The 21,480-nt window shown below is 45.7% G+C and overlaps 2 protein-coding genes across 9 annotated transcripts in view; one reads left to right on the forward strand and one right to left on the reverse strand.

Moving 5' to 3' along the window:
* Positions 1-21,480, forward strand: part of LOC147096970 (uncharacterized) — a 1,290,222-nt gene that overhangs the window by 506,623 nt on the left and 762,119 nt on the right. The window lies entirely within an intron of this gene.
* Positions 1-21,480, reverse strand: part of LOC147096973 (natural resistance-associated macrophage protein 2-like) — a 180,149-nt gene that overhangs the window by 58,940 nt on the left and 99,729 nt on the right. For all 7 annotated transcript variants that reach the window (XM_085972677.1, XM_085972672.1, XM_085972674.1 and 4 more), the window contains 2 exons: positions 16,694-16,843; positions 6,879-6,952 (listed from right to left, as the gene is read on the reverse strand). In XM_085972677.1, the coding sequence (XP_085828803.1) occupies positions 6,879-6,952; positions 16,694-16,843 (224 nt within the window). The remainder of the gene's footprint in view (positions 1-6,878; positions 6,953-16,693; positions 16,844-21,480) is intronic.

A 21,480-nucleotide genomic window follows, 5' to 3' on the forward strand; every position in this document is an offset into this window, starting at 1 on the left:
GCCATTCAGCCCCTCGAGCTTGTTCCACCATTCAATGAGATCATGGCTGATCTGCGACCTACCTCCATATTCCCGCCTTTGCCCCATATCCCTTAATGCCTTTGGTTAACAGAAATCTATTCTCAGATTTAAAATTAACAATTGACCCCCGAGCATCAATTGCTGTTTGCGGAAGAGAGTTCCAAACTTCTACCACCCTTTGTGTGTAGAAGTGTTTCCTAATTTCACTCCTGAAAGGTCGGGCTCTAATTTTTAGACTAGTCCTAGAATCCCCAACCAGCAGAAATAGTTTCTCGCTATCCACCCTATCTGTTCCCCTTAATATCCTGAAAACTTCAATCAAATCACCCCTTAACCTTCTAAATTACAGGAAATACAACCCTAGTTTGTGTAATCTAGTTACCATTCTAGTACAGGAAACTTTCTGATATCCGGCACTGACGGGACCGAGCTGGTGCTGTACCATCAAAAGTGCCGGACATACCAGCGTTAATGTTGAGAGATACGGAACTGAAAAGCTCCGTGTGAATCAACAAACCCTGTTGCTTAGCAACAGCTTCAAAACAGTCGGCTGTAGCTGCAAGCGTCTCTAGCTGAAGCTGTTGCTATAGCTACAGACCTTGCAGTACCTGACTGGGGAAAAAAAAAGCAACGAGAACTAAAAAAACTTATAGAAAACGGCTCCTGATTTTTGCCGTTAGATCAAGTATTCCGGACATGTAACCTCCGGATAAACCAAAGTTTCCTGTAAATCTCTTCTGCACCCTCTCCAAGGCCTTGACACCCTACCTAAAAAGTGTGGTGCCCAGAATTGAACACAATACTCCAGGTCTCTCCGTTCCTACACCCTCTTTCAAATTGTACCCTTTAGTTTATATTGCCTCTCCTCATTCTTCCTACAAAAATGAATCACTTCACACTTCTCTGCGTTAAATTTCATCTGCCAAGTGTCTGCCCATTTCACCAGTCTGTCTGTGTCCTCCTGAAGTCTGTTACTATCCTCCTCATTATTTACTACATTTCCGAGTTTCGTATCATCTGCAAACTTTGAAATTATGCTCGGTACACCCAAGTCCAGGTCATTAATATATATCAAAAAGAGCAGTGGTCTTAATACTGACCCTGGGGAACACCACTGTATACTTCCCTCCAGTCTGAAAAACAACCGTTCACCACGACTCTCTGCTTTCTGTCCCTTGGCCAATTTTGTATCCACCCTGCCACTGTCTCTAATCCCATGGGCTTTAATTTTGCTAACAAGTCTTTTATGTGGCACTTTGTCAAACGCCTTTTGAAAGTCCGTATACACCACATCAACCGCACAACCCTCATCAACCCTCTTAGTTACTTCATCAAAGAACTCAATCAAGTTAGCAAAACACGATTTTCCTTTAACAAATCTGTGCTGACTTTCATTTATTAGCCCATACTTTTCCAAATGCCACTTAATTTTGTCCCGGATTATTGTCTCAAAGTTTCCCCACCACCGACATTAAGCTGACTGGCCTGTAGTTGCTGGGTTTCTCTCTCTCCCCTTTTTAAACAGGCGTGTAACATTTGCAATCCTCCAGTCCTCTGGCACCACCCCCATATCCACGGAGGATTGGAAGATTGTGGCCAGAGCCTCCGCAATTTCCACCCTTACTTCCCTCAGTAACCGAGGATGTGTCCCATTCGGACCGGGTAACTTTCCTACTTTGAGGGCTGCCAACCTTTTAAGTGCCTCCTCTTTATCTATTTTTATCCTGTCCAATATCGCTCCTGCCTCCTCCATTACTGCTACATTGGCAGCATCCTCTTCTCCAGTGAAGACAGCTGCTATGTACTCATTTAGTACCTCAGCCATGCCCTCTGCCTCCACAAGAACATCTCATTTTTGGTCCCTATTCACCCCACCCGTCCTTTGACTATCCTTTTACTATTTATGTTTATGAAAGACTTTTAGGTTCCCTTTTATGTTCGCTGCTAATCTATTCTCATACTCTCTCTTTGCTCCTCTTATTCCCTTTTTTTAGATCTCCTCTGTACTTTCTATATTCAGCTTGGTTCTCTACTGTATTATTAACCTTACGATTATAATAAGCCTCCTTTTTCTGTTTCATTCTAATCTCTGTATCTTTAGTCATCCAGGGAGCTCTAGCTTTGGATGCCCTTCCTTTCCCCCTCACGAGAATGTGTCTACTCAGTACGTAAACCATCTCTTCTTAAAGGCCCCCCCATTGTTCAGTTACTGTTTTACCCACCAGTGTTTGATTTCAATCCACCTGGGCCAGATCCCTTTTCAACTCACTGAAGTTAGCCCTCCTCCAGTAAAGTATGTTTACGCTTGAGTGTTCCTTGTCCTTTTCCATCACTACTCTAAACCTGATGATATTGTGATCACTGTTCCCCAAATTCTCCCACCGAACATGCTCCACTTACCCAACTTCATTCCTAGAACTAGATCCTTCCTCGTTGGGCTGGAAACACGCTGATCAAGAAAGTTCTCTTGCACACATGAGGAATCCCTCCCCCTCTTTGCCTTTTACACTGTTACTATTCCAGTCTATATTAGAATAATTGAAGTCTTCCATTATCACTACTCTGTAGTTCTTGCAGCTTTCTGTAATTTGCCTGCAAATTTGCTCCTCCACCTCCTTCCCACTATTTGGTGGCCTATAGCATACACCCAGGAGCGTAATAGCTCATCTATTGTCCATTAATTCTAACCAGATAGACTCGGTCTTTGGTCCCTCAACTACATCATGCTTCTCCAATGCTATATAGTTTCTTTGATCATTACCGCCACACCCCTCCTTTTTCTCCTTTCCTATCTTCCTGAATATCTTGTAGCCAGGGATATTAAGTTTCCAATCCTCCCCTTCTTTGAGCCAGGTCTTAGTTATTGCCACTATATCATAGTCCCATATGGCGACGGGTGTCTTCAGCTCACCAGCCTTATTTACCACACTCCGTGCATTTACGTACATGCACTCCAAACCCAGACTGCTTTGCATTTTCCCCCGCCTGATCACTCCTATTTCTGAACTATTCTTTACTCTACTGCTATTTGCATCTCCCAGTCCTCTGTGCACCTTGTTTCTCCTCTCGAATGTTTCATCCTGGTGCGCACCCCACCTGCTAAATTAGTTTAAATCCTCAATAGCATCAAGTTTGTTGAGCATGATCTTCTTTTCTGAAATCAGTGTTGGCTGCTTCTAATTATTTTCTCTTCATCTAGATATTTAGTAACTTCATCTTTAATTAAAGATTCAAAAATTTACCCTACCATAGATGTTAAACTAGCTGCCCTGTAATTACCCAGATTCGCTCTGTTTCCCTTTGGATATTACATTGGCCATTCTCCAGTCCTCAGACACACATGCACTCTTAATAGAATCCTGAAATATAATTTCAAGGGCCTTAGCTATTTCTTCCCCCATTTCCCTCAGAATCCTTTGTATCCCATCAGGTCCCAGACCTTTGTCCTCCTTTAGCTTAACAAAATTGTCAAATACTTTCCTTTTATTTATTGCAACATCTCTCCTCTTACTTCTAACCAATTCAGGATTTACCTCTGCCCCAATATCCTTCTCTGTTGTTAACACTGCAGCGAAGTCCTCGTCAAGTATCCCAACCAGTTTCCGTCTATCCTCAACTAACTCAGGATCTTGTCCTCACAGGGGTCTCACCTTACATTTATTGATCCACTCGCCAGAGGGAACAGTTTTTCTCCATCTACTCTATCAAAACCTCGTATCATTGTGAAAACCTCTATGAGGTCATCTCTTCACCTTCTCTGTTCCCAGGAGAACTGTCCTCACTTCTCCAACCTCTCCTCATAACTGAAGTCCCTCATCCCTGGTAACATCCTGGTAAACCTCCTCTGCACCCGTTCTAAGGTCTTTACATCTTTCCTGAAGTGTGGGGCCCAGAATTGTCCTCAATACTCCAGCCGAGGCCTAACCAGTGATTTATAAAGTTCCAGCCTGATCTCTTTGCTTTTATATTCTATTCCTTTGTTTATAATAAACCATATGCTTTTTTAACCACCTTATCAACTTGTCCTGCCACCTTTAAGGATTTGTGTGCATGGACACCGAGGTCTCTCTGCTCACCTACACTTTTCAAAATCGTGCCATTTATAGTTACTGTCTTTCCATATTAGACCTCCCAAAGTGCATCACTTCACACTTTACTGCATTGAACTCCATCTGCCGTGCTTCTGCCCATTTCACCATCCTGTCTCTGTCATCCTGAAGACTACAACTATCCTCCTCACTATCTAGTGCATTGCCAAGTTTCAAACTTTATAATGCTGCTCCCTACAGCCGAGTCTAGGTCGTTTATAAAATGTTACTAGTCGGTAACAATCGCTGGGCTATCCTTAGCAATCTCCCAATGTTACTAGTCTTCAAGAAATCAAACAGGGAATTCAGAAGAAGCTTCTTTACCCAGAGAGTGGTGAGAATGTGGAACTCGCTCCCACAGGGAGTGGTTGAGGCGAATAGTATAGATGTATTTAAGGGGAGGCTAGACAAGCATATGAGGGAGAAGGGAATAGAGGGTTACGCTGATAGATTTAGATGAGGAAAGACGGGAGGAGGCTCGAGTGGAGCATAAACACCGGCATGGACTAGTTGGGCCGAATGGCCTGTTCCTGTGCCGTACATCCTATGTAATCCTATGTATTACTCCGAGGCATCCTTCGCAAGATCGCAATGTTACTAGTCTTTAGTAATCCCTGGGCCATCCTTAGCAACATCCCAATATTAATAATAATCCGAAACAAAAACAGAAAATGCTGGAAACACTCAGCAAGCCAGGCAGCATCCGTGGAGAGAGAAACAGAGTTAACGTTTCAGGTTGATGACCCTTCGTCATAACTGGGAAAAGTTAGAGATGTAACAGGTTTTAACCAGGTGCAGAGACAGAAAGGGAGGGAGGAGAGGAAAGGAAAGGAAAGAACAAAAGGGACGGTCTGTGCTCGGGTGTAAGGCAGGAGACATTAAACGTTGCAAATGGGAATGGCAGAATCAACAACACCTGCCGCCTGAAAAAATAGGGGCCGAGGTTATAGTCTGAAATTGTTGAACTCAATGTTGAGTCCAGAAGGCTGTAAAGTGCCTCATCGAAAGATGAGGTGGTGTTCCTCGAGCTTACGTTGAGCTTCATTGGAACAATGTAATAGCCCGAGGACAGAGAGATCAGAGCAGGAATGAAGCGGTGAATTAAAGTGACAGGCGACCGGAAGCTCAGGGTCACCCTTACGGACTGAACGGAGGTGTTCCACAAAGCAGTCACCCAATCTGCGTTTGGTCTCCCCAATGTAGAGGAGACCACATCGTGAGCAGTGAATACAGTATACTAGATTGCAAGAAGTACAAGTAAATCGCTGTTTCACCTGGAAGGGGTGTTTGGGGCCCTGGACAGTGGGAAGGGGGGAGGTAAAAGGGCAGGGGTTGCATCTCCTGCACTTGCATGGGAAGGTGCCGTGGAAGGGGAAAGGGTGTTGGGGGTGATTGAGGAGTGGACCAGGGTGTTGCGGCGGGAGCGGTCCCTTCGGAATGCTGAAAGGGGAGGGGAGGGGAATGTGTGTTTGGTGATGGGATCACGTTGCAGGTGGCGGAAATGGCGGAGGATGATCCGTTGAATGTGGAGATTGGTGAGATGAAAGGCGAGGACAAGGAGAACCCCATCGTGGTTCTGGGAGGGAGGGGAAGGGGTGAGAGCAGAAGTGCGGGAAATGGAATGGACACGGTCAAGGGCCGTGTCAACCACGGTAGAGGAGCATCCTCGGTTGAGGAAAAAGGAAGACATATCGGAAGCACTAGTATAGAAGGTGGCATCGTTGGAACAGATGCGGTGGAGATGGAGACACTGGGAGAATGGAATAGAGTCCTGACAGGAAGCAGGGTGGGAGGAAGTGTAGTCCAGGTAGCTGTGGGAGTCAGTGGGCTTATACTGGATGTTTGTCGATAGCCTATCCCCAGAGATGGAGACAGAGGAGTCAAGGAAGGAAAGGGAAGAGTCAGAGATGGACCATGTGAAGGTGAGGGAAAGGTGGAAATTGGAAGCAAAGTGAAAGAAATTAACTAGTTCAGGGCGAGAGCAGGAAACAGCACCAATACAGTCATCAATGTACCGGAAAAAGAGGTGAGAGGGGGGACCTGAGTAGGACTGGAACAAAGAATGTTCCACATATCCCACGAAAAGGCAGGCATAGCTAGGGCCCATGCGGGTTCCCATAGCAACACCTTTAATTTGGAAGTAGTGAGTGGAGTCAAAGGAGAAGTTGTTCAATGTGAGAACAAGGTGGATGGGGACTGGTTGGGCCTGTTCTGGCGGCCATGGAGGGAAGATCTCCAGAGGAGATGAGGTCAGTGACAGTCTTGGAAACAATGGCTTGATGTTTGGTAATGGGGTCATGGTCCAGGGGAAGGTAGAAGGAGGTGTCAGAGAGTTGGCGTTCAGCCTCTGCACGGTAGAGGTCAGTTCGCCAAACAACAACAGCACCACCCTTGTCAGCAGGTTTAATGATAATGTTGGGGTTGGATCTGAGAGAATGGAGTGCTGCAAGTTCAATATTACTAGTCTTTAATACTCACTGGGCCATCCTTAGCAACATCCCAATGTTACTAGTAGGTAATAAACCCTGATTATTCTTAGCAAGTTACCCCCACAAGTGAGTTACAGGCTGGAATCTAATCGAGGGGTTCGGGGGGGGGGGCGGGGGGGGGGGAGGGGTTTATATATAGAATAACAGATACCCGGGTGTGAGTTACATGCTGGAATCTATTCGAAGATTTTATATATAGAACAAGATATGTGAACTGTGCAATTCTCGTTTTTAATTACAAAGCAGAGATCAAAGAAAACTGAGCGTTCAGACTACTTACAGACCATTGACGAAGTCGTGCATTATTGAGCTCATACTTGTAAACGTCAATATCGGGATCAATGCAAATGGCAGCTGCAAAGAGTTGAAAGGTCATCTGTTAGAGCTGGGTCTGGAGGGCAGAGCCACCACAAATAAACCAGAATTATACAGATACAACAGTAATGAACACACAACCCCAGACGGATCTCCTTCCACAGCCCGTGTACACTCCACCCTGACTGATTCAGGAAGCCCAGCTTGTGTCAAAGGTCCAACCCTAAACCACAAATACTCACTGCTACATTTACAGCAGAGTCATCTGACTCAACGGTGGAATCACTCGACCTGCACTTGCGTCCGAGTGACAGCAGCAGCGAGACACTGCGTCTGTCTGGAACCTTGCCGACTGAAGGGCGTCTGACAACAGTTCCAACATTTTATCACCTTGCACCCAGCCTGAGCTCATTATTTCATTGAAGATGAAACAGATGGTCAGAGTCAGGACTGAGCATCTCCACCTGCCTGCCAGTTAGAGGATGAGAGAGGTATTACCCATCACTGGTTTACCAAGAGATGAAGCAACTCATCCATCACCCTGCAACCAGCAGCACCTTCTGCCCAATTGTTCACTATGGCCACCCCTGTCGCAATGCTGCTCTAAGCTGCGCAGTGTCTCATTATCATCATCTTTCTGGCATTCATTTCTTTTTGCTTCAAGTAAGTTTTTGTTGATTCAGGGAAGTTTTAAATAAGACTCCCCACATAGTGTCTCATGTTTCATTTCGAGTACAGGATATGGGTGAATGACATATGCATGTACATTCAGCCAGAAGTTGCTTTTTGGCCAGTTCTCCCATTTATTCAACATTTAAAGAAAAAAAATCAGTAACATTGGTGAATCTATACCACCACCATCTGTAATGGGACAATTTACTCCTGCTTCACCTCATGTCTGCTCAATCACCACGATGCCCTCCCCCACCCAATTCCCCCAAACCGTGCCCTGGCCAGGAGCTCACCGTGGGAGGAATCTGGGTACAAGGCATCATCCTACCATTCTCTGTTGGGACAGCATGCAGCGACATCAACTGCTGCCCTCATACAAACTGAAGATCAAAGATCCAAATATATCCTTGCAGATACCAGGACTAGAAGCAGTGCTACTTCTTAGGCAAGTGTTACCATTAAGGATTGTTGGCTATTTGACCAAGGAGGGATTTTTGTTTTAAGCTAAAACACATTTCCGGTTCAGACTTTACGGGTTAATTCACAAAGCTACAGCCTTCTCTAGTTTCATTTTAACATAGGAAAAGGATGGAGCAGACCTAAACAAAGAGGAGATTGATATATTAATGAGCCTGCCATTGAAACTGGTACCCATATTGATCTGGAGCAATAGAGGGTTCATTATTTCATTTCAGATGCTTCCAGTAGCTATTCACAGGAAGTGATGTTCATGCATATACAGTGTGGGGTTGTCTGGTAGAAATCTACTTTTTCGGAGGGCAGTAGCTGGGTAATTAGCAGTTCTACTGGCCAACCCTTGGACAGGGAAGGAGTCAGGGGAAAAACTGACAAACTTCCAGTCATGGAAGAACACAAAGTACAAAAGACCCACATGTTGGATATCAGTTAGAAAACAAATCTGCTATGGGAAACAGGTAGGGCCCTCGGCCTGTTGATTTAAAGAAGTTGAAGACCAAATCCAGAAGATACCTCCGTCTGATTCAGTTGATAGAGCTGATCCAAGAATGATGTTACGGAGGCCACTAAATGGGACAGTGTGGTGTGGTTTAGTATTTTGTTTATGAAGGAGAAACTGATGTGAGTTGAAGTAACCTGTTAGTCTGTATGTTCACTTACAGACTGTAAAATAAAGCAGCTTAATGATTCGGATCAGTTTATCCTTCAGGAGATCGGAGTAATGCAAGTGAAGGCACATGTATAGATCACGATTCAGTTCATTGAACAAGGGGGTCTTCATTGTTACAGCCCCTTCCCAGGTTATGCTATCGTGTCCAGATATTGGGTAGCAAAAGACCCAAAATTCGTAAAGTCATAAAGTACATCCATAAGATGAAGTTCAGGCCCTAGGCTGAGACTCTGAAGTCAGAGTTTCCATACACTCTTCACAAAGTTGGAAATAAAGGGGCGTTTGTTAATTCTTTTTTTCTTTGATGAGAACATGGGGAGCAGAAACCAGTGACCTCTACCACCTAGAAAGACAAGGGTAGCAGGCGCATGGGAACACCACCACCTCCAAGTTCCCCTCCAAGTCACACACCATTCCTTCATCGCCGTTCCTTCATCATCACTGGGTCAAAATCCTGGAACTGAAGACCAACCTAGCTCAGTTATCAGATTACTGACTCCATCAGAGGGTTAACTTGGTTCTAAACATGCATCGCCAAACATGTCTTCTTGAAGCCACTTTTGACCCCAAAGATACCCCACTGGACTCCCCCACTGAGGACAGTCACGAGTCAGTCATTTAATAGCTGACAAGCGAGGGTTTGAGCCCTCACAAGGTGAACAAGAGGCACCAGGAGCTCGTCACGAGGAGCACAAGTCGCTACAAGATGTGCGAGTGCGATGCCACCACCCTTTTGACCTCAGCACGGAAGCACAGGACACCACTGAACGATGACACCACCAGATGGAGGTGTGGAGCGTCAGCAGCAGCAGCTGCTTGTCTCTCTGTAACCTAATCACATTAGGCATGAACCTTGAATGTACAAGCATGCCCAGCCTCTGGGCAATGCATTCCAGCTGCTGTCATCCCAAATCCCCGAGTTTCCTCATTAGCTACATAATGGACATCTGTCTCCAGTGTGGTGGAAGGACATACACAGCTTGTGCTATTGCCAGTCACCTTGATGTTCTAGACGCTCCAGTCAAGGTCCACATACCAGGACTAATGGTCACCAATTGCTACAAGATGCACTGCAGCAACTCGCTAAGGCTTCTTCGACACCAGCTCCCAAACCCACGACCTCTACCACCTTGAAGGACAAGGGCAGCATGGGAACAGACAACCTGCAAGTTCCCCTCCAGGTCACACTCCATCCTGACTTGGAAATATATCGGCCGATCCTTCATTGTTGCTGGGTCAAAATCCTGGAACTCCCTCCCCAACAGCACTGTGGGAGGACCTTCACCACACGGACTGCAGCGGTTCAAGAAGGCAGCTCACCACCACCTTCTCAGAGGCAATTAGGGATGGGCAATAAATGCTGGCCTTGCCAGCGATGCTCACATCCAGAGAATGAATTTAAAAAAAAATCCAGATCCTCCGCTACATTGGGGAGACAGAACATAGATTAGGTGACTGCAGATGCAACCCTGAGCTCCATGTTGCTGGTCACTTTAATTCCCTGTCCCACTCTGATCCTGCTGTCTACACTGTCCAAATGAAGGTCAACCAAAGGGTGAGGAACACCACATTATCCTTCTATTAGGCATTTTACAGTCCTCTAGCCTTAACATTGACTTTAACTATAGCTTCCACTTTCTTTACAGCAGGATGGGTGGGTGTGTGTGTCCGGGAAGGGGGCAGGTTGGCGCTTGGGGTGGAGACCAACGTTCGCTCTAAGCTGCGCGGATGTCTGGCGGTCCCGCACAGCCCGGGACCGGCTTTTCCAATGTGAAATTATGTGTATGCGTGAAACTTTGAATGAGCCGCGCAGCCCGTTAAAGGGACTGCGCACCCAAAAACAAATTGGTGGAGCCCCTCCATTGGAGTACCATGCTGGCGGGGGGAGTCTGCGCCCTTACAGTCTGCCGGCTTTTCCTCTCTTCAGACCGTGAGATCCTGCCATTTCCATTCCAGACCTGACTTACCCCTACCCCCTCGGCTATTCACACGTTCCTCGTCTCTCTTATTATGCTTCTTGCAATCATCTTGTGTAATTATCTTTGCCATCCTGCCTTCTTTTTAATTTTTATTCATTTATGGGATCAGGGCGTCGCTGGAAATGCCAGCATTTATTGCCCACCCCTAATTACCGCTCATTTCACCCGTACTTCCTCACTCGTGGGTGTATCTTTTCTTTAACTCCTCATTCTCCTGATCCTATTTAAATGCCGCTCATTTTTTGTTATTCCAGTTCTGATGAAAGGTTCGCACTTGAAACGTTAACTCGGTTTCTCTCTCCTCAGATGCTGAGCGGTTCCAGCATTTCCGGTTTTGTTTCAGATGCAGTTTAAAAAAAAAATCTGCAGTGGGAACTTGCCGTCAACGAAAGAAGACCAAGTACCCTTCACCCCTTCTCAGTGCGATCCTGAAGAACAGTGTTCAGGTTGCACGGGACATCCAGCAGGATCCCCAGGTACCAATACGGATCAACAATTTCAATCACTATCCTTGCAATCCCCTGTTGAGCCAAGCTACATCACAATACTGCACTTGAGTACTCACTAGTTATCTTATTGTTCAGGAAGGTGAGTAGAGTGCACTGTAGAGAAGAGTACAAGTCCACTGGGACTGTGTCAATGGTCCATTAAGTCCAGCAGTAAGCCAATACTGATTTCAGATTTTGCATTGGATGCAGTTGGGATCTGTTCCAATTTGCAAGAGAGATTGGAAAACAGGATGGATTTGAAAAGCTGCTGAATAATTGCCTTGGCACCTTCCTCAGTAAACAATATTAACTGATGGGGATCAAATAATGGCCCAGAAATTCGGGTCGGGGTCTTCCCGCGGGTGCAAGCCCTCGACCTCTACTTATCTAGCGCGCCGGCCGTTGAGCTGTGGGCCCCCGTGGGATTCTGATCCGGGGCCTGCTCCAGCTCCCGGCGCGCAGTGCTTGCGTATCCCAGGGGCGCAGTTAGTTCGATGCGTCCCCTGGGATCACGTGGGCCATGGGGAGCCAATCGGAGCAGGGAATGCTCCATTCATAAGTTTGACAGGAAGGGCTGTCAAACTTATAAATACTACGGGCCCCAAAACATCACTAAATCTTCAAATAATTTTTTTTTTTTTTTTTAAATCAAATTTTTTAAATAAACTATAAATTACATGAAATAACTATTTTAAACAATAATTTAAATTTTTGAAAAAAATAATTTTCTTTTCTTACGGGGCTAAAAATAAACTTACCTTTCTTTAAAGTATTTAAAAATAATAAACCTGTGGAAAAAAGGTTTTAATTTTAATTAATTCACCACTTACCTTGTAAAAACCAGGCCTTACGCCTGCTTTTTATATGTCCAACTCCTGCAGACTTACCCTCCCGGGAAAACCTGCAAAAGAAACGTAAGTTCGATATGCGCGCGCAGCCTCTCCCGCACACGCGTTCGAACTCTGAACCCCTTCTTTCAGGGGAACGGAAGTGCCGGTTTCGCACGCATGCGCAGTGCATGCAGGAGACCGGCACTTCCATTGGGCTTACGGGTGAGCACCCCGTGCGTACTCACCCGTGGAGACCCGAATTTCTGGGCCAATACTTTTTGAAATGTTAAGAATTTTACAAGTAATTATTTTATATTTGTGCTACTTTTGGCAAGGAGCCAGAGATGATATCTTGTTCACACCAGTTGAAAAATGTGACAGAAAAGAATCTGTGGGACCAGGACTGGGTTCACCGGGAAACGTGACCCAGGACTGGGTCAGGGTTCACCGGGGTTCGTGACCCGGGACTGAGTTGAGGGGATCCAGGACTGGTGTAGAGTTTACTGAGGCTGGTGATCTGGGACTGAAAAGTGAGTGAACCAGTAGAGAATGACATCAAGACAAAAACAATCTAATTCTTCTTATTTTTCCTCCCGAGAAAGGACCTGCATGGTAGAATCAGTCTTAAAGTAAGAAAAAACCAAAAAACCTCGATGTCCAACTCCTCAAAGACTGAAACACAAGCTTGGGCTAGAAATTCATTATAGCCCAGGGATGGACGGTATCTTTAGAAAAGCTGGAGAATTAGCGCCAGGCGCTAAAGGTTTAGACTGCACGCAAAAATTCATTCTCACTGCTCAAAGAAATGATTGGGGCACTAAATCAAGTCTTAAAGGCCTAGCTCAGTGGCACTACACTCAAAGGGCAGACCAATATCAGATGCAGTCTAATCTCAACTCATCAATGCCACAGGCTTTTCCCAGTACTTAAAGGGGAGGTTCATTGATGCTGCAGCACTGCATTCTCAGCATTGCTGGCTGTGCAGCTGCCTCAGCAAGCAGCAGCAGGACAAGGAGCCAGAGGACTGAAGCAGGTGTGCTCATGGCAGATCCACCTCAGTCGGGTGGTCAGGGTGGTTGAATGCTTCAACAAATGCTACATACCACCGTCTGTACCACAAGCTTCACACACTGCCCAAAGCACCACACCCCCAGCACTCACCCACCAACACACACACCGACATCTCATGCCTTGCATACAATGACAGCTATTCAACTATGGCAGGTGCAAGGGCCATTAGTTATTAGAATGAATGTGATGGGTGATATGTTTATGCAGAGATTAATGGAGTTTGCAATATTTTGTGATCTCTCTCATTTCACCTTTGCACCCAGGAGGACGCTGTATTATGGCATGACACAGGGATCGTATGATGGGGATGTGGTGAGCAAAAGGGAGCTGGGGTTTAAGTCATCCTGGTGTGAGGCTGGAGGTCTGTTTGGAGGAGTTGGCAGAGTTCTATGACCACCACCTTGGTGATGTGGAGCCTTCTAATACACTGCTCCTCGCTTAATTGGAGGGAGAAGTGCTCTCAGAATACCCTCGGAGGGTAAGGCCTCCTGTTGAGCCCTGATGGCCCTCCTCCTCCCTCTGGCCACATGTTCCAGTCTTTCTCGCTGCCTCCGCCGTAGATCCTGGAGGGTCAGGTCGACTGTCAGTACAGGCCCCATTAATGTAAGCCAAGTGTAGCACTTTGATATTTAAGAATAAATGTAACTACTTTTTAGTTACCACAACACTCCTGATACAAAAGAACCTTTAAAGTCCTGAATTAAACTATTGCACAATGTCAAACTGACAAGAAAGCATTGAAACTCCACTAACCTGACAGTTGGGACCGATTACTCATGACCCCTTAAATAACGTCCCTGGAGCCGGCTTCCGCCTGCTTGACGCCTCCTCTCCCTGTCGCTGTCTGATTGAGGTGCTAAGGTAGGTGGTGAAAATCAATTTTGCAGACCGAGCACCCAGTGAGCGTTGCACACTCACTGACATCACGATCTGCCTGGCGGAGGTTTAACAGGGGGACTGAATTTGACGTGCGTCGCTGGATTCGCCTCGCCCTGGCGCTACTGCATCAGCGCCCCGAACTGAATTCCGCCCCCCCGCCCCGTCCAGTATTTTTAGAAGCAGGAAAAGGCAATTAGACTGCACGGTCCTGTCCTTTTTAATTTTAACCCCACTTCCTCAATCCGCTCCACAGAAACTGCTCTTCAATCCATTTATACTGTGTATTCACATCCTGTCAGGTAATGCTGCTAAAAGCTGTATGAAATCTCACCTCAGAATCGGTGAGGAGATTTGCAAGATAAACAGGCGTGGTGACACACCAGGATTCCACACATGTAATACAGTCCAAACACGGTAGGCTCCAGACTTCCCTGTAAACTGTTAAAAATGTTGTTGGCTTCTGCACGTCAGAATTGCTGTCTGCCTGTGCTGTCAGACTGCTTATCCGACATCCAAATATGTGTAAGTCACAACTTCCTCCAGCTCAACATCGGAAAGAGTGAAGCCAGTCTTCAGTGCCCACCACAAATGTTGCTCCCTTGCCAACGATTCCATCCCCCTCCCCAGCCAGAGACCATCCACAACCTCAGTCACATTTTGGCCTTGAACAGAGCTTTTAACTAGAATCGACTACCCCAATACCCAGCTTGTTGGCCACCATCTTCCATGAACTCCAACCTATCCAAAACTCTACCGTCAGTATCCTGTCCCACACTAGGTCCCACTTGGCCTTTAACTGCATCGTCAGAAAAAGGTGCAGTGCCAGAGGATTGGTGGATAGCTAACGTAATACCGATATTTAAGGAGGGGGATAGAACATGTCCAGGGATTTATAGACCAGTCAGCTTAACATCGCTGGTAGGAAAAATAATGGAATTCCTACTAAAGGAGAAAATAGAAGAACATCTAGAAACCAAAAACATAGTAATAAATAGTCAGCATGGATTTCAAAAGGGAAAGTCTTGCTTGACCAACCTCATTGAATTTTTTGAAGAGGTAACAGAGAGAGTAGACAATGGCAATGCAGTAGATGTAATTTATCTGGATTTTTAAAAGGCCTTCAATAAGGTACCCCATAATAGACTGATGAACAAGGTCAGAGAATGCGGGGTCAGGGGACAAGTAGCAGAATGGATTGCTGGCTGGCTTCAGGACAGAAAGCAGAGAATAGGAGTAAAGGATAGCTATTCAGTGGCAGAAGGTGTTCCGCAAGGATTAGTGCTGGGACCACTGCTGTTCACAATTTACATTAACGATTTAGACATGGGAATCAAAAATTCAATTTCTAAATTTGCGGATGAAACCAAATTTGGGGGAGGGGGGGGGATAGTCAATACTGAGGAGGACTGCAACAAGTTACAGGCTACATTAATAAACTTGCAGAATGGACATATAATTGGCAAATGAAGTTCAACACAGATAAATGTGAGGTATTACATTTGGTAGGAAGAATGTGGAGCTCACTTATCACTTGGAATGTGTGATTCTAGGTGGGGTAGAGGAACAAAGGGATCTCGGAGTACAAATACACAAATCACTAAAAGTTGCGACACAGGTTAACAAGGCCATAAAAAAAGCAAACCAAGCACTAGGGTTTATTTCTAGAGCGATAGAATTGAAAAGTAGGGAAGTTATGCTAAACTTGTATTGAACCTTGGTTAGACCACACTTGGAGCACTGTGCAGAGTTCTGGTCGCCATATTATAAAAAGGATATAGAGGCACTGGAGAGGGTGCAGAGAAGCTTTAGAAGGATGATACCAGAAATGCGAGGGTATACATATCAGGAAAGGATGAACAGGCTGGGGCTCTTTTCTCTTGAAAATAAAAAACGCTGAGGGGTGACCTAATAGAGGTCTTTAAAATTATGAAAGGTTTTGATAGAGTGGATACAGAGAGAGTGTTTCCACTTGTGGGGAAGAGCATAACTAGAGGCCATCAATATAAGGTAGTCACCAAGAAATCCAACAGGGAATTCAGAAGGAACTTCTTTACCCAGAGAGTGGTGAGAATGTGGAACTCGCTCCCACAGGGAGTGGTTGAGGCGAATAGTATGGATGTATTTAAGGGGAGGCTGGACAAGCATATGAGGGAGAAGGGAATAGAGGGTTACACTGATAGATTTAGATGAGGAAAGATGGGAGGAGGCTCGAGTGGAGCATAAACACCGGCATGGACTGGTTGGACCGAATGGCCTGTTTCTGTGCCGTACATCCTATGTAATCCTATGTAATGCATCCTCACCAGCCTACATTGGCACCCTGTCCCTCAACAGATTGAACTTCAAATCCCTGTCCTCGTCGACAAATTGCTCCTCAGCGTTATCCCAGCCGATCAGTGCAATCTACTCGAATCTTGTACCATCTCCCGAATGCTCTCTTCTGTGTCGCCCACCCCACCACCTATGGGTGGCACAGCCTTCAGCTGCCTTGGCCCTGCTCTCTGGAACTCCCTCCCCAAACTCCCCACCTTTATAAAAAAAAAAAAAAACTCAAAACCCAACTCTTTCATCAGGCTTTCTGTCAAGCCTCCTAATCTCGCCCTTCCTGGCGCGGGGTTCTCTAATTTGTCTGTCTGTGAAGTTTCTTTTTATATTTTAAAGGCATGATACAAGTGCAAGATGTTGTTGTTGTTGTTGAAGGGGAATCATCTCACCTGCATGCTCTGAAGAACATTTAGGAAGTCATTCATTCCTGTCAGATGTTCCACATCCTGGAACAATGCCACCAGCAGTGTCGGGGTGATAGCAATGGATCGAGTGAAGAGAACACGAGCAAAGCGGGACCACGTCAAGTTCAGGAAGCCCTTCAAATAAAAATGTAAATTTCTGAGTACTTCACTCAAAGACTGGATATTCTGTACATACAGTGTACTACAGTGTCCCATCAATCACTCCCAGGGCAGGTACAGCATGGGTTAGATACAGAGTAAAGCTCCCTCGACACTGTCCCATCAAACACTCCCAGGGCAGGTACAGCACGGGTTAGATACAGAGTAAAGCTCCCTCTACACCGTCCCGTCAAACACTCCCAGGGCAGGTACAGCACGGGTTAGATACAGAGTAAAGCTCCCTCTACACCATCCCATCAAACACTCCCAGGGCAGGTACAGCACGGGTTAGATACAGAGTAAAGCTCCCTCTACACTGTCCCATCAAACACTCCCAGGGCAGGTACATCACGGGGTTAGATACAGAGTAAAGCTCCCTCTACACTGTCCCATCAAACACTCCCAGGGCAGGTACAGCACGGGTTAGATACAGTGTAAAGCTCCCTCTACACTGTCCCATCAAACACTCCCAGGACAGGTACAGCACGGGTTAGATACAGAGTAAAGCTCCCTCTACACTGTCCCATCAAACACTCCCAGGGCAGGTACAGCACAGGTTAGATACAGAGTAAAGCTCCCTCTACACTGTCCCATCAAACACTCCCAGGACAGGTACAGCACGGGTTAGATACAGTTTAGAGGGAGCTTTACACTGTATCAAACACTCCAAGGGCAGGTACAACACGACTTAGATAGAGTAAAGCTCTCTCGATATCACCTCAACAATGTATGTGAACCTGAACCTCAAAAGAGAATCTTTGTCTAAATTTAACATTCCCACTTTCCCATCTGCTATTGTGCGAGAGACATGGATTGTGGTAGTTTTGTACTCTGTTTCCATTAAGATTTGATTTGAGACGGTCTCAAACTCATTTCTTGGAGAACCCTTTTAGCCAACAAACAGATGAGAGTTTGATCAGTATGTGCTGTGTGGAAACCCAGGTGAATGGAAAGTGTAGTAGCCACAGTACCAGCCAGAGTCTCCTAGATAGAAACATAGAAGATAGGAGCAGGAGTAGGCCATTCGGCCGCTCGAGCCCGCTCCGCCATTCAATGCGATCATGGCTGATCATCCAAATTCAGTACCCTGTCGCTGCTTTCTCCCCTTAGCCTTAAGAAATATATCTAACTCCTTCTTGAATATATTTAATGAATTGGCCTCTACTGTCTTCTGTGGTAGAGAATTCCACAGGTTCACCACTCTGGGTGAAGAAATTCCTCCTCATCTCAGTCCTAAATGGCTTACCCCTTATCCTTAGACTGTGACCCCTGGTTCTGGACTCCCCGACCATCGGGAACATCCTTCCTGCATCTAGTCTGTCCAGTCCTGTTAGAATTTTTTAAGTTTCAAGGAGATCCCCTCTCATTCTTCTAAACTCTAGCGAATACAAGCCTAATCGACCCAATCTCTCTTCATACGTCATTCCTGCCATCCCAGGTATCAGTCTGGTGAATCTTCGCTGCACTCCCTCCATGGCAAGAACATCCTCCTCAGATAAGGCGACCAAAACTGCACACAATACTCAAGGTGTGGTCTCACCAAGGCCCTGCACAACTGCAGCAAGACATCCTTGCTCCTGTACTCGAATCCTCTCGCTATGAAGGCCAACATACCATTTGCCTTCTTAACCGCCTGCTGCACCTGCATGCTTACCTTCAGCAACTGGTGCACAAGGACACCCAGGTCTCGTTGCACTTCCCCTTTTCCCAATCTATTGCCGTTCAGGTAATAATCTGCCTTCCTGTTTTTGCCACCGAAGTGGATAACCTCGCATTTATCCACATTATACTGCATCTGCCATGCATCTGCCCAATCACCCAACCTGTCCAAATCGTACTGGAATGTCTCTGCATCCTCCTCACAGCACACACGCCCACCCAGCTTTGTGTCGTCTGCAAACTTGGAGATATTACATCTAGTTCCCTCGTCTAAGTCATTAATATATAGTGAATAACTGGGGTCCTAGCACCGATCCCTGCGGTACCCCACTAGTCACTGCCTTCCACTCGGAAAAAGACCCGTTTATTCCAACTCTTTGCTTCCTGTCTGCCAACCAGTTTTCTATCCAAGTCAGTACCTTACCCCCAATCCCATGTGCTTTAACTTTGCACGCTAGTCTCTTATGCGGGACCTTATCGAAAGCCTTCTGAAAGTCCAAATACACCACATCCACTGGTTCTCCCTTATCTATTCTCTCAGTTACATCATCAAAAATTCCAGTAGATTAGTCAAGCAAGATTTACCTCTTGTAAATCCATGTTGACTTTGTCCGATCCTGTCACTGTTTTCCAAGTGCTCTGCTATTACATCTTTTATAATGGACTCTAGCATTTTCCCCACTACCGATGTCAGGCTTACCAGTCTATAATTCCCCGTTTTTTCTCTACCACCTTTTTTAAATAGTGGGGTTACATTAGCTACCCTCCAATCCATGGGAACTGTTCCAGAGTCTATAGAATTTTGGAAGATGACCAGCAATGCATCTACTATTTCTAGGGCCACTTCCTTAAGTACCCTAGGATGTAGATTATCAGGCCCTGGGGATTTATCGGCCTTCAATTCCGTCAATTTCCCGAACACCATTTCCCTACAAATACTGATTTCATTCCGTTCCTTCCTCTCATTAGACCCTATGTTCCCCGACATCTCTGGGAGTTTATTTGTGTCCTCCTTTGTGAAGACAGAACCAAAGTATGCATTTAATTGGTCCGCCATTTCTTTGTTCCCTATTATAAATTCCCAATTTTGACTGCAAGGGACCTACACTTGACTTTACCAATCTTTTTCTCTTCACATATCTATAGAAGCTTTTACAGTCAGTTTTTATGTTCCACGCAAGCTTACTCTCATACTCTATTTCCCCCCTCTTAATTAATCCCTTTGTCCTCCTTTGCTGAATCCTAAACTGCTCCCAATCCTCAGGTTTGCTGCTTTTTCTGGCCAATTTATATGTCCTCTCCTTGGATCTTATGCTATCCCTAATTTCCCTTGTTAGCCAATGTTGAGTCACCTTTTTTGTTTTATTTTTATGCCAAACAGGGATGAACAAATTCTGTAGTTCATCCATGCGACCTTTAAATGTTTGCCATTGCCTGTTCACTGTCAACCATTTAAGTAACATTCCCCAATCAATCCTAGCCAACTCGCACCTCATACCATCATAGTTTCCTTTATTTAAATTCAGTACCTAAGTCTCTGAATCAACTACTTCACTCTCCATCTTAATGACGAATTCTATCATATTATGATCGCTCCTCTCCAAGGGGCCTCGCACAACAAGATTGCTAATTAATCCTTTCTCATTACATAATACCCAGTCTAAGATGGCCTGATCTCTAGTTGGTTCCTCGACATATTGGTCCAGGAAACCATCCTGTATACACTCTAGGAATTCCTCTTCCCCAGTATTGTTACTAATTTGGTTAGCCCAATCTATATGTAGATTAAAGTCACCCATGATAACTGCTGTGCCCTTATTGCACGCATCTCTAATTTCCTGTTTAGGGCCATCCCCAACCTCAGCATTACTGTTTGGGGGATTGTATACAACTCCCACTATCGTTTTCTGCCCCTTGGTATTTCTCAGCTCCACCCATACAGATTCCACATCATCAGAGCTAATATCCTTCCTTACTATTGTGTTAATCTCCTCTTTAACCAGCAATGCTACCCCACCTCCTTTTCCTTTTTGCCCGTCTTTCCTGAATATTGAATACCCCTGGATGTTGAGTTCCCAGCCTTGGTCACCCTGGAGCCATGTCTCCGTTATCCCAATTATATCATATCCGTTTACATCTATTTGCGCAGCTAATTCATCCACCTTATTACAAATGCTCCTCGCATTAAGACACAAAGCCTTCAGGCTTGTTTTTTTAACACTCTTAGACCTTTTAGAATTATTATTTACTGTGGCCATGTTTGATTTACACCCTTGATTTCTCTCCACTTTTGCGTTTCTCCTTCCTGTCTTTTGCTTCTATCCTTGCTTCCCTTTCCTCTGGTTCCCTGCACAGGTTCCCAACCCCCTGCCATTTTAGTTTAATCCCTCCCCCAGAGCACTAGCAAACACTCCCCCTAGGACATCGGACCCGGTCCTGCCCAGGTGCAAACCGTCCAGTTTGTACTGGTCCCACCTCCCCCAGAACCGGTTCCAATGTCCCAGGAATTTGAATCCCTCCCCCTTGCACCATTCTTCTAGCCACGTATTCATCTGAAATATCCTTCTATTTCTACTCTGACTAGCACGTGGCACTGGTAGCAATCCTGAGATTACTACCTTTGAGGTCCTATTTTTTAATTTACCTCCTAACTCCCTATATTCAGCTTTTAGGACCTCATCCCGTTTTTTACCTATATCGTTGGTACCTATGTGCACCACGACAACTGGCTGTTCACCCTCCCCCTCCAGAATGCCCTGCAGCCGCTCCGAGACATCCTTGACCCTTGCACCAGGGAGGCAACATACCATCCTGGAGTCTCGTTTGCGGCCGCAGAAACGCCTATCTATTCCCCTTACAATAGAATCTCCTATTACTATAGCTCTCCCGCTCTTTTTCCTCCCATCCCGTGCAGCAGAACCACCCATGGTGCCAGGAAGTTGGTTGTTGCTGCC

Source organism: Somniosus microcephalus, chromosome 33 (assembly GCF_052327205.1).
Source record: "Somniosus microcephalus isolate GS21.2 chromosome 33, FLI_Smic_1.0, whole genome shotgun sequence".
In the NCBI taxonomy this organism is placed as follows: domain Eukaryota; kingdom Metazoa; phylum Chordata; class Chondrichthyes; order Squaliformes; family Somniosidae; genus Somniosus; species Somniosus microcephalus.